The sequence below is a fragment of the Schistocerca serialis genome, chromosome 10 (assembly GCF_023864345.2).
Source record: "Schistocerca serialis cubense isolate TAMUIC-IGC-003099 chromosome 10, iqSchSeri2.2, whole genome shotgun sequence".
Taxonomy (NCBI): Eukaryota; Metazoa; Arthropoda; class Insecta; order Orthoptera; family Acrididae; genus Schistocerca; species Schistocerca serialis.
In genome coordinates, this window is record NC_064647.1 from 84,662,636 (window position 1) to 84,676,822 (window position 14,187).

General features: G+C 40.6%; 1 protein-coding gene across 4 annotated transcripts in view; it reads left to right on the forward strand.

The window, feature by feature from the left end:
* Window positions 1-12,550, forward strand: part of LOC126424801 (glycogen synthase kinase-3 beta) — a 313,756-nt gene extending 301,206 nt beyond the window's left edge. For all 4 annotated transcript variants that reach the window (XM_050087591.1, XM_050087592.1, XM_050087589.1 and 1 more), the window contains one exon: window positions 11,759-12,550. In XM_050087591.1, the coding sequence (XP_049943548.1) occupies window positions 11,759-12,021 (263 nt within the window). In that variant the 3' untranslated portion in view covers window positions 12,022-12,550. The remainder of the gene's footprint in view (window positions 1-11,758) is intronic.
* Window positions 12,551-14,187: the final 1,637 nt, after the last annotated feature.

The window sequence follows — 14,187 nt, forward strand, 5'->3', positions numbered from 1 at the left end:
CATTTCCTAATCTAATTCCCTCAGCATCACCCGACTTAATTAGACTACATTCCATTATCCTTGTTTTGCTTTTGTTGATGTTCATCTTATATCCTCCTTTCAAGACACTGTCCATTCCATTCAACTGCTCTTCCAAGTCCTTTGCTGTCTCTGACAGAATTACAATGTCATCGGCGAACCTCAAAGTTTTTATTTCTTCTCCATGAATTTTAATACCTACTCCGAATTTTTCTTTTGTTTCCTTTACTGCTTGCTCAATATACAGATTGAACAACATCGGGGAGAGGCTACAACCCTGTCTTACTCCCTTCCCAACCACTGCTTCCCTTTCATGTCCCTCGACTCTTATAACTGCCATCTGCTTTCTGTACAAATTGTAAATAGCCTTTCGCTCCCTGTATTTTACCCCTGCCACCTTTAGAATTTGAAAGAGAGTATTCCAGTCAACGTTGTCAAAAGCTTTCTCTAAGTCTACAAATGCTAGAAACGTAGGTTTGCCTTTCCTTAATCTTTCTTCTAAGATAAGTCGTAAGGTCAGTATTGCCTCACGTGTTCCAGTGTTTCTACGGAATCCAAACTGATCTTCCCCGAGGTTGGCTTCTACTAGTTTTTCCATTCGTCTGTAAAGAATTCGTGTTAGTATTTTGCAGCTGTGACTTATTAAGCTGATAGTTCGGTAATTTTCACATCTGTCAACACCTGCTTTCTTTGGGATTGGAATTATTATATTCTTCTTGAAGTCTGAGGGTATTTCGCCTGTTTCATACATCTTGCTCACCAGATGGTAGAGTTTTGTCAGGACTGGCTCTCCCACGGCCGTCAGTAGTTCCAATGGAATATTGTCTACTCCGGGGGCCTTGTTTCGACTCAGGTCTTTCAGTGCTCTGTCAAACTCTTCACGCAGTATCATATCTCCCATTTCATCTTCATCTACATCCTCTTCCATTTCCATAATATTGTCCTCAAGTACATCGCCCTTGTATAGACCCTCTATATACTCCTTCCACCTTTCTGCTTTCCCTTCTTTGCTTAGAACTGGGTTTCCATCTGAGCTCTTGATATTCATACAAGTCGTTCTCTTATCTCCAAAAGTCTCTTTAATTTTCCTGTAGGCGGTATCTATCTTACCCCTAGTGAGATAGGCCTCTACATCCTTACATTTGTCCTCTAGCCATCCCTGCTTAGCCATTTTGCACTTCCTGTCGATCTCATTTTTGAGACGTTTGTATTCCTTTTTGCCTGTTTCACTTACTGCATTTTTATATTTTCTCCTTTCATCAATTAAATTCAATATTTCTTCTGTTACCCAAGGATTTCTACTAGCCCTCGTCTTTTTACCTACTTGATCCTCTGCTGCCTTCACTACTTCATCCCTCAAAGCTACCCATTCTTCTTCTACTGTATTTATTTCCCCCATTCCTGTCAATTGCTCCCTTATGCTCTCCCTGAATCTCTGTACAACCTCTGGTTCTTTTAGTTTATCCAGGTCCCATCTCCTTAAATTCCCACCTTTTTGCAGTTTCTTCAGTTTTAATCTACAGGTCATAACCAATAGATTGTGGTCAGAGTCCACATCTGCCCCTGGAAATGTCTTACAATTTAAAACCTGGTTCCTAAATCTCTGTCTTACCATTATATAATCTATCTGATACCTTTTAGTATCTCCAGGGTTCTTCCATGTATACAACCTTCTTTCATGATTCTTAAACCAAGTGTTAGTTATGATTATGTTGTGCTCTGTGCAAAATTCTACCAGGCGGCTTCCTCTTTCATTTCTGTCCCCCAATCCATATTCACCTACTATGTTTCCTTCCCTCCCTTTTCCTACACTCGAATTCCAGTCACCCATGACTATTAAATTTTCGTCTCCCTTCACAATCTGAATAATTTCTTTTATTTCATCATACATTTCTTCAATTTCTTCGTCATCTGCAGAGCTAGTTGGCATATAAACTTGTACTACTGTAGTAGGTGAGGGCTTCGTATCTATCTTGGCCACAATAATGCGTTCACTATGCTGTTTGTAGTAGCTTACCCGCATTCCTATTTTCCTATTCATTATTAATCCTACTCCTGCATTACCCCTATTTGATTTTGTGTTTATAACCCTGTATTCACCTGACCAGAAGTCTTGTTCCTCCTGCCACCGAACTTCACTAATTCCCATTATATCTAACTTCAACCTATCCATTTCCCTTTTTAAATTTTCTAACCTACCTGCCCGATTAAGGGATCTGACATTCCACGCTCCGATCCGTAATGCTCTAATGCTGACTAAGTGATCCCATGATGTACCGTGTCATTCTTCGTTGGATCTCATCTACCTCCTTTATTTATCCAACTTGGTAATGGTCCCAGCCTGGTGAACAGTACTCTTGAATCGGTCAAAAGTGTATTTCGTTTGCCACTTCTTCCATGGATGAATTAAATCCATGATGGAATAATGACCGTATTATGAAAAGGATAGATTGCTACACATTGTATAGTGGAAATGTTGAGTTGCAGATAGGTTCAACAGGAAAGACAGTTGTACAAGAAAGCTTTCGGTCAAAAGGCCTTCCCCCAGAGTGGACACACACACACACACACACACACACACACACACACACACACACACACACCCGCGCGCGCGGCCGCCGCTTTCTGTGGCTGCCGAGGCCAGACTGTGAGCAGCTGCGCACGGTGGTAGAAGCAGTCTGGGGGGAGGAGGAGGAGGAGGATTGGTGGTGGTGGTGGTGGTGGTGGTGGTGGTGGTGGTGGTGGTGAGGCTGGGGCAGAGAGGATGAGGGATAGCAGGGTAGGGGTGGGGGAGGATAAAGTGATGCTTGTGGGAGCATACAAGCAGGATCCAGAGGGGACAGGCTGCGAAGCAGTCATTAAAATGAACAACATTCTGTTGGGCAGCGTGCTCAGCAACTGAGTGGTGCAGCTGTTCCTTGGCCAGTTTGTTGGTAGCCATTCATATGGACAGACAGTTGGTTGTCATGCCCATGTAGAACACAGCCCTGCCTTTGATAGTATAGGTCATGCTTGTGCCCAGACTGGAATAGGTGGTGGCGGGAGCATGTGAGAGTCAGGTCTTGCATCTATATCTATTATAGGGGTATGAGCCGTAAGGCAAGAGGTTGGGAGCAGGGGTTGTGGAGGGATGGATTACGTAGGTTTGGTGGGTGACAGAATACCATTGTGGGAGGGGTGCGAAGGGTAGTGGGTAGAATGTTCTTCATTTTAGGGCACAACAAGAGGTAGTCAAAACCATGGTGGGAGGATGTGATTCAGTTGTTCCAGTCCAGGATGGTCCTGAGTCACAAGGGGTATGCTCCTCTGTGGTTGGAGTTTGGGAGGAGTTGGGTGACTTGACAGATAGGGCATGGGAGATCTACTTTTGTACAAGGATGGGATGGTAATTATGGTCCATGAAGACCTCTGTGAAACCTTTGATATATTTTGAGGAGGACTGATCATCGCTACAGATGCGACGTCTGTGGGTGGCTTGGCTGTATGGAAGGATGGAAGGGGGACTTCTTGGTATGGAATGGGTGGAAGCTGTTGAAGTGGAGGTATTGCTGGTGGTTGGTAGGTTTGATATGGATGGATGTACTGATGTAGCAATCTTTGTGATGGTCAACATAAAGGAAGACTGCTTGTCGGGTTGAGGAGGACCAGATGAAGCGAAATGGTGTAGAAAGTGTTGAGGTTCTGGAGGAATGTGGATAGGGTGTGGTGTCACCGCCAGACACCACACTTGCTAGGTGGTAGCCTTTAAATCGGCCGCGGTCCATTAGTATACGCCGGACCTGCGTGTCGCCACTGTCAGTGATTGCAGACCGAGTGCCGCCACACGGCAGGTCTAGAGAGACTTCCTAGCACTCGCCCCAGTTGTACAGCCGACTTTGCTAGCGATGCTACACTGACAAATACGCTCTCATTTGCCGAGACGATAGTTAGCATAGCCTTCAGCTACGTCATTTGCTACGACCTAGCAAGGCGCCATTATCAATAGATATTTAAGTTGTGATGCTTGTACCGTCAGACCGATGTACACCACTTATGGATTAAAGTTAAGTATTACGTCAACTACGTACTTTATTTGCTACTATTAATTCCCTTAACTGTTCCAGGCCTCGCGCCAGCCTGCGTAAGCTTAAGCGCGTGACTTTCGGTTTCCTCTCATAGTGACTTGGCTGTCTTGCCAAGTCACAACATAGGGTGTCCTTAACCTCAATCCAAATCACAAAGATGTAATCAGTGAATCAGAACCAAGTGAATGGTTTGGGATTCTCTTTGATTAGGAATGATTCCTCTCATTCCTCTAGGTGTATAGGTTTGCACAAGATAGTGTCATGCAGGTGTCCATTGCTGTACCCCAAATTTGTTTGTAGGATATGCTTTCAAAGGAGAAGTAATTGTGGGTGAAGATATAGTTGGTCAGGAAGGATGTTATAGGCCTGGAATCCCCTGAGTGATGTGGAAGGTAGAGTTCAATAGTGTCATGTTGAAGAGTTCCATGGACCACGGCCATACAACCCAGAAAAATTCTCAACAGCTGAATAGTGGCAAGGCCATGGGCATTAGGGATGTTAGTGTAAAGGGAGGTGGCGTCAATAGTGATGAGCAGGGCCCCATGTGGTAGAGGAACAGTAACTGTTGAGTCAGTGGAGGAAGTGGTTGGTATCTTCCATATAGGAGAGTAGGTTGCAGGTAAATAGCCTGAAGATGTTGGTCTGAGTCCCTCCTTGGAGGCATAGTAAGCCACAATACGATGTCCTAGGTGGTTGGGTATGTGGACTTCAGGAAGCATGTAGAAGGTAGGAGTGTTGGGAGTGGTAAGGGTGGGTGGGTGGGAGAGAGGGAGAGATAGAGAGATAGTTGTGTTGTTTAATTCAGAAGGAGGCCTTTGGGTGGAAAACTTACTTGTTAAGTCTTTTTCTTTTGCCCATCTGTGACTTAAATTCCTTAAGATTTTCTTAGTGATTCTCAATCTCACATCTGCTTATTCTACCATTTGTTCTATGTGGTCATTCCACATTATCTCTGGATGGTAATCGTAGGTAATTTTTGGTGGTTTGCTAATCAGTGATTTGTCACCTATCTGTAATCGTACACTTGTGGATTTATTGGCTGCTGGTGACAGTGATTCCTGGCCTTGGTACAAAGTTTCACTTCTGCTTCAGTCTGTATTCACAAAATCATATCTATATGAGAACCATAAAGCCTCTGAAATTGTGTCTTCATATTTATAACTTTTTTCAGTCAACAAAAACTTCACAGTTTAACTAAGCATCTCAATTGAAGACTGGATCTCATCTCTTTGATGGTAAGATAATGTCTTCAATTGCAAACAACTGGCTAGAGCAAGCTTTGTTATGTGCGCTTGTCGGAATAGCTTCGTCAGTCTTGAGCCCTGATTTTTCACAGTCAGACTGCTTGTGATGCCTGCCAAAAGCACTGTCCAAGAATAACATGAAGACGACATTCTGTTAAAACAACAAAATTGAAGGCATACTTTCTATCATTGGCATATATTTCTCGAATATATGTTCCTGTCGTCTGGACATATTTCCCATTTGCTACTTTCAGCATAGTTGTTTTCATGGAATATAGTCTTCTTTAGCTGGTGATAAGCATTCAGCATTACAGGGAAGGGAACCCCCAAGTTGACTAGTTGCTGGACAAGTTTGATGTCAGTGATCAACGTCGATGAGATTTCCTGACGTGTTGGTAAGTGTCATCCGTGGAAGTATGTCATCTGTGGTAGCTTCAGCTCCATAGATGGTCACATGTCTCAATTTTCCTAGGCGAGCAGTTAGTACCTCTGTACAAGAATTGAGAACAGCAGTGGCATATTGTAGTGCAACCTTATCCAGGGAAAGGTGATAGGCTTCGAACTACAGGTTGACAACAGTCGTCTACATCTGACTTGCGTGAATAAAATTGTGGTGTGTGACATGTAGCATAATAGTGATCTTTCTCTGAAGCAGCATACAAATGTCTTGGGTACACCACAGCAGAAACATGCTGGCATGTTGTCTTGTGTCCTCCAAATGTCTGTCCTTCTGTGGGCATTAAACTTCATGGAGGAGTCTGTTGTATGTGCATTGCTCAAATGCTGGATTGTTGTTTCAAGGCTAAGACATAAGCCTGAGTCAGCTGGGTCCATTCTTCACAGTGCATTCGACTTGTGGCAGAGATTGGTGCTAAATGTTGGTCATGTACTACTATTTTAACATTATCTATTATCTCCTGACACACAGAATCGACATTGGTGGATGCTGTCTCTTATGTACTCAGTCCAACTTTTTTGGCTGCCATCAACTGCTGTATCTACTTTCCTATTACCTCACGTGTGAGAGATGCAAGGTCATGGTGGTTTTCCACAATTGCTTTAGGGACAACATTTGGGAGTCGTCATACTTCTGTAATCAGTGTATTACCTGTTGCATTTCCTCAGTGTGCTAGCACCAGCTGATGAATTCCTTTGTAGGTGTGACATTCCTTAGCACAAGAGCTCAGCACGCATCTTCTGCTACACATTTCGTGAAGTGAGAGATTTTGTTTGCATCTGTCGTATTCAGTTTCACAATGTGGCATAAGGCCAAATCATTCTCTCTGTAACACACTGTTGCTTCCTCAGGATGTTGGCCCTCTGCTCTTTAATTGTTCTTTCACTAAATGGACTCACCAGTGATTGTTGCCAAATGTTTTTTTTTTAAGTTTGGTCTGGATTTTTGTCACCTTTTGAGCTTCTCTTCGCTGCTCTCGAACCACTGCAGGGCTGCGCTGTCAGAGTAAAAATACATATTTGCCAAATGCACCGTGTCATACCACCAACTGTGTTTGACAACTTGGTAGAGTCTTTTCAGCCATTTATCAGTTCATGACCAACCTTTCTGGAAAATGCTAATGGATGCCAGATGTGTAGATGAGTTAATGCTGTTTTAGAATCTTCTGTCTCCCCAATATACAGATCTTAGGTATAATGTACTGCATATATTTAGGTTCCTGTCAATGCCGGCAACAGCTTTTACGTTGCCTAATTGGAGCTGTGGTGATGCAGAGGTTTGCAAATACCTGAAGTAGAAGTTTTGAAGTATCTGGCGTCTCCACCAAACAGTGCACCAAGGTCCAAATCTAAGAGTGTCATCAGTGCACTACAACATTTAGTGCTGGAAGTATGTTCATTACCGACACCAACATAGAGACAGAAGTGTTTCCTGAGCAGAGAGTACTACTAATTTACACAGACATTGAATATTTCAGGATATGCAAACGTTACAAATGTAAAGAATTTTGAGAACTTTCTAGAAAAGATAAATACTAAATAACAAATATTTGCTGGTGATACAGTTTGAACCGGCAACCTGCAGTGCATCAGCTGATGACTGTGGTACAGCACATTGCATACATCACAGCTTGGGGCAATACTTGTAAGTCGTAGTTATTTTTAATGTATGGCCGGATGTGAAAATGTGACTAGCTGTTGTTGACTTGCCATGACTACCTAGCCTGAATGATGCGTCCTTATGTTACCTGTATCTGAGGGAGAAAGTTCTCCCTTACAAAGTTCTCCCTTTGCGTCCAATATGTCTTACGTCACACGTTGTACAGTGCATCTTGTATACACCCGATTTCTCAGACTTAATCTTCGTGTTCCCAACCATGGTTTTAGGCTATATTTCACTATATTGTTTGTTTGAAAAGCTGTTTTAACATTTAAAATGTTGCTTTTTGTTCGTTTGGAAATTTTTCCTGAGGTTATATAATCCCCTCGCCAACTTTTGTAAGGAACGTTTAGGATCATAATACAGTGAAGGTGACGCAGACTGGTGTGGAAGTGGAAGTTGTAATGGGATTGGCAAACAGAAGAGAGTTGGGTGATTGGAAAGGGAAGTGAACATTATGTCCAACGTGTAACACATTGTGAAGTTTGCTACATGTGTTTTAGTTACTTTCACGAGATGATTAAAATGTTGTTAACCCGATAATGGAAGCCTCAAATCTCTTTGCTGTGCTATATGAACATTGTTGACTGCTACTAAGCTAGAATATTCATTATGCTTGAGATTTTTTTCTGGTGTAGGCAAAGTTCTAGTTGTGATGAGCAACAGTGTGTCCTGGGTTTTGTAACACAATATCTTATTGTTTCCTCTATGAAAAACTGAATTTTGATAAATATTATGAATAATTTCATTCGCTGGATGATTTTGTTATCAAGACTAAACGAAACATCTCATGTGCCAATGATGAAATGGATATTGTTAGAACAATAGCGATACCTACCTTCTGTGCTAAATAGTCAGATCGAAGTTCCTTAATTGAAAGAAATAACCTGACAGAGAATTTTTTTCTCTCTCCATTTACTCTTTCAATGTGTGATGAACAAAATTCAGAATTTTCTACAATGGTTGATTCCAGTTTGCATACAAATTAAAGTCCTGTCTTCAACAACAACGAGCTGAACTGAAATTAGTCATTATAACACAGTAGTGAGACCTGTGCTAACAGCTGCTTTAATATTTATAACTTATTGTCAATCAACACATGCTCATCTTTATTACAGCTTACCATGTAATTAAGTTTCCATAAGCCAAGTAGTAGGGGTAATAGGGGATAATGCAGGAGTAGGTTTAGTAATGAATAAAAAATAGTAGGCGGGTAAGTTACTACAAACAGCATAGTGAACACATTATTGTAGCTAAGATAGGCATGAAGCACACACCTACCACAGTAGTAAAAGTTCATATGCTAACTCGCTCCACAGACGACGAAGAGATTGAAGAAATTTATTATGAGATAAAAGAAATTATTCAGATAGTGAAGGGAGACAAAATTTAATGGTCATGGGGGACTGGAATTTGATAGTAGGAAAAGGAAGAAAAGGTGAAGTTACAGGCGAACATGGAATGGGGATAAGGTATGAAAGAGGAAGCCACTTAGTAGAATTTTGCACAGAGCATAACTTAATCATAGCTAACACTTGGTTTAAAAATCTTGAAAGAAGGTTGTATACATGGAAGAGGCCTGGAGACACTGGAAGGTTTCAGATAGATTATATAATGGTAAGACAGAGATTTAGGTGCCAGATTTTAAATTGTAAAACATTTACAGGGGCATATGTGGACTCTGACCATGTTCTGTTGGTTATGAACTGTTGATTAAAACTGAGGAAACTGTGAAAAGGTGGGAATTTAAGGGGATGGGATCTGGATAAATTGAAAGAACCAGAGGTTGTAGAGTTTCAAAGAGAGCATTAGGGAACGATTGACAAGAATGGGGGAAAGAAATACAGTAGAAGAAGAATCAGTTGCTTTGAAAGATGAAATTGTAAAGGCAGCAGAGGATCAAGTAGGTAAAAAGATGAGGGCTAATAGAAATCCTTGGGTAACAGAAGAGATATTGAATTTAATCCATGAAAGGAGAAAATATAAAAATGCAGTAAATGAAGTAAGCAAAAATGAATACAAACATCTCAAAAATAAGATTGACAAGAAGTTCAAAGTGGCTAAACAGGGATGGCTAGAGGACAAATGTAAGGATGTAGAGTCATATATCACGAGGGGTAAAATAGATACTGCCTACAGAAAAATAAGAGAGAACCACCTGTATGAAATCGAGAGTTTATATGGGAACCAGTTCTAAGCAAAGAAGGGAAAGCAGAAAAGTGGAAGGAGTATATAGAGGGTCTATACAGGGGCGATGTTCTTGAGGACAATGTTATGGAAATGGAAGAGGAGGTAGAAGAATATGAAATGGGAGATACGGTACTGCGTGAAGAGTTTGACAGAGCAAGTCAAAATAGGGCCTCAGGAGTAGACAACATTCTATTAGAGATATTGATAGCCTTGAGAGAGCCAGCCCTGACAAAACTCTACCATCTGGTGAGCAAGATGTACAAGACAGGTGAAATACCTTCAGACTTCAAGAAGAATATAATAATTCAAATCCCAGAGACAGCAGGTGTTGACAGATGTGGAAATTACCGAACTATCGGTTTAACGGCTGCAAATGAAAATACTATATGAATTTTTTACAGATGAATGGAAAAACTGGTAGAAGCCGACCTCGGGGAGGATCAGTTTGGATTCCGTAGAAATGTTGAAACACATAAGACAATTCTGACGGTATGTCTTACCTTAGAAGATAGATTATATGTTTATATAGCATTTGTAGATTTCGAGGAAGCTTTTGACGATGTTGACTGAAATACTCCCTTTCAGATTCTGAAAGTGCCCGGGGTCAAATACAGGGAGCGAAAGGCTATTTACAGTTTGTACAGAAACCAGATGGCATAAGAGTCGAGGGGCATGAAAGGGAAGCAGTGGTTGGGAAGGGAGTGAGACAGGGTTGTAGCCTATCCCCAACATTATTCATCCTGTGTATTGAGCAAGCAGTAAAGGAAACAAAAGAAAAATTTGAAATAGGAATTAAAATCCATGGAGAAGAAATAAAAACTTTGAGGTTTGCCAATGACATTGTAATTCTGTCATATAAGATGAACATCAACAAAAGCAAAATGAGGATAATGGAATGTAGTCGAATTAAGTCGGGTGATGCTGAGGGAATTAGATCAGGAAATGAGACACTTAAAGTAGTAAAGGAGTTTTGCTATTTGGGGAGCAAAATAACTGATGGTGGTCGAAGTAGAGAGGATATAAAATGTAGACTGGAAATGGCAAGGAAAGTGTTTCTGAAGAAGAGAAATTTGTTAACATAGAGTGTAGATTTAAGTGTCAGGAAGTCTTTTCTGAAAATATTTGTATGGAGTGTAGCGATGTATGGAAGTGAAACATGGATGATAACTAGTTTAGGCAAGAAGAGAATAGAAGCTTTCTAAATGTGGTGCTACAGAAGAAAGCTGAAGATTAGATGGGTAGATCACGTAACTAATGAGGTGGTACTAAATAAAAATTGGCAGAAGAGAAATTTGTGGCACAACTTGACTAGAAGAAGGGATCAGTTGGTAGGACATGTTCTGAGGCATCAAGGGATCACCAATTTAGTATTGGAGGGAAGCATGGAGGGTAAATATCGTAGAGATTCAGAGGGATGTAGGTCGCAGTAGTTACTTGGAGATGGAGCAGCATGCACGGGATAGAGTAATATGGAGGGCTGCATCAAACCAGTCTCTGGACTGATGACCACAACAACAACAACAGCAAGCCAAGTAACTTTACAATTATTTCTTATGTATTACTTGATATTTTTAATCAGTGTAATTACAATCATAATTTTTGATTAATTTTACTTTTTTCTGGCCAAACCCAAAATCTCTCTCCATTCTCTCTCACTTTACTCTTTGTAACATTTTTCTTGCTTACAAAGTGCTTCAACATTTGCCCACAAGTATTTGAATATTAATTTGTGTGTTCATCCTGTCTGTAAATAAGACTTTTACGAAGCTGAAGATATTTTAGGAAAGAAACATGAATTTAAGGGACTGTGCAATACATCGCTTTTTATATGTTTATTATTGGTAGATTTTTAACTTGCACATTTACTAAATAATGCTTATACATGAGAGAAACTTCTCAGAGAAATAAAAAAAATTGCAACATACATGTTTGTCGAGTTGTAGGTTGGCTTGTGTGTGTTGTATTCTGCAATATTACAGTGTTTGCATTTACTTTACAGCATGACTTATTATTTCTCCAGGCACTTGTGTTGGTTGGGCTGTAGTTGCTGCTGAAAAGCGCTCACTAGCTGCTTGTACATCTTAACACTGAACTAATTTGAAATTTTATATTTGTGTGTGTTACAGAGCTAAGCATCCAGCCATCTCTGAACCCCATCCTCATCCCGCGCCATATACAGGAAGCGGGTGGGGCGAGCGGTGCCGTGTCAGACGCCACGGCAGGTGCCAACCCAGGCAGTGGGGGAGCTGTTGGCACGGGGAGTAGTGTAACCGAAGGTGCTGGCAGCTCCGGAGGGGCGGGCAACGACGCCGGAGGTGTCGGAGCCGGTGCTCCGAGCAGCGGGGGCGGCGGATCTGCGGCGACGGCCGCTTCGACGAGCATGGCCTAGGTGCTTGTTTGCCTTTCGTGAGGGTGAGGTTGAGGGCAGTTGGCAGAGGTGTGAACAGACCACGTAAGGAGGCACTGGAACGCGGAGAAGGGTGAGGAGGGAGAAGAGGAACAGCTGCTACAGGGCGTAGTCGTGGGCATTTGTCCAAATATTTTATTTCATTTTATAATTATTACCTTTTTTACTTTTTGTTTCTAAGAATATTTCATCTCCTGCTGTAGTCTTTGGATCTTATGATTGTTACTAACTTTTTTAAAAAAATGTTGGCATTTTACTGTAAATGAAAAGTACCTGCTGAATGGAATGTATAATTAGCCTTTCAAAAACTTGGCATTAGATATGTGTAAGAAAATTGATTTATCGATTGGCTTATTGAAGTCATGTATGTGATTGTTTTAATTAGGCGGGAAATGTTTTAGATACCAGTGCCACTCTGCTGGACTACAGCCAGTTTCCTTTTTTTAAAAAAAAAAAAGATGCGAGGAGATAGTGTATATACTAGTGTGGCAGTTGCCATCCTTTTTATGGCCATGGCATTATATTTTACCAGTGTACAAATATTGATGCTAATTGGTCAATTTATTTAGCAATATTTGTCCTGATGTCTGTTTAATTTATATAATTTATGGTTAAATGATGCACATGTATAATTTGATCTCACTGGGGAACAGTGACTTGGAAAACTGAACAGTTTGACAAAATTTGAATAAATATTGTTTGTATCCTGGGCTGCTTTGATCGTGATTTAAATTTATACAAGATGATGAAGAATTGTACTTTTATATGGGTCTAACATTGACAGAATAAATGCAGTTGCTATGACATTATTTTGTAAATTTTTCCTTTAGCAGTTGTTTTTGATATTGATCAGAGGAATTGTGTATTTTCTGTGATGAATAAGATTTTTCTTGGTCTTACCTGTAGATGGTAAGGAATGTACATATTGATTCATTCTCAACTGCCATCGGCATACTGTTTTCACTGTATCGAAGCTATTCTTTAATTGTGCCATGTGATTTCAATGTTGCAGCTTATATTGCTTGGAGATCTTGTTAAAGAGTTTGAGTGTTGCTGGATTGAGGTTACTGTCACGATTAGCATCCAGAGTGAAATTGTAGTGTCACAGTATCAGAATTCCCACAGTTTCCTGTGGTACCGTGTTTCATAAGTACAAAACTTAGCCTAACTGATGTGGGAATTGTATATCGTTATTATCCTGAGAGTTTGTTCGGTTCGATTTGCCGCTGTTCCTGAGCTAGGTGGCGACTCCGATAGCAGCTCTTCGTGGAGTAGTGGCTTGCAGCAGTTTGATTTTGGATTTTACTTTTCTCTTCCTGCCGTTCTGCACTTCTGTGACTTTTCCTCGTGTGTGTCTTAAGGGCTGAGTCGGCGAGAGAGTACCACTAAAGAGGAACGACATAGTACTATATCTCCTGCTTCATTAGAGACTGCTGTTAATATAAATATTTAAAAAAAAATGAACTCCACGCAAAGATCTTCCGTGTAGGAAGTTTGTCCCAGAAGCCGTGTGTTTTCGTGCTATTAGATGTAAATGAATATTATCGGAAAAGAATTTAAATAGCCACAGTTAATTATGCAGAAGTAGTCATGATAAGTCACGTCAGATTCAGATGCTTGTATAGTTGACTAAGGATTTTTTTCTTGTTTCCTCGTGTATAAATATAATAAAAGTATGTAATGTTAAACAGTTATGAGTTTAAAGTGATAAGTAATAACAAAAAAAATAGAAGCAGAATTTCTTAATATTATGCAAGGGAAAGGGGATGCCTTCATTTTGTAGGTGGAAGACCATCACTTTTCCAGGCAGGTGTGTTGAAGGTTGATGAGTTCCAATTCTATAAATGCTGTATTTGAAAATAAGACTGTAGTATTTATGTGTGATGGTACAAGTAACGTGCACTTCTTCAAAGGTCGAACACCATAAATGTGCCATCTGTGATACCTTACAGCTTGAACTGTTGTATAACCCACTTTCCTTTGTGTAATGAGTTTAGTACCAAACAGACAAAAAATAAAAAGAAATGCAATGGAATGGCAAATGTAATAACAATCTGTAGACACTCAGTCATATCCTAATAAGTGTGACAAAGTTACACATTGTTTGGCCACTCACAATGAGAAACTTTCTGTCAGTACTTCTGTGTG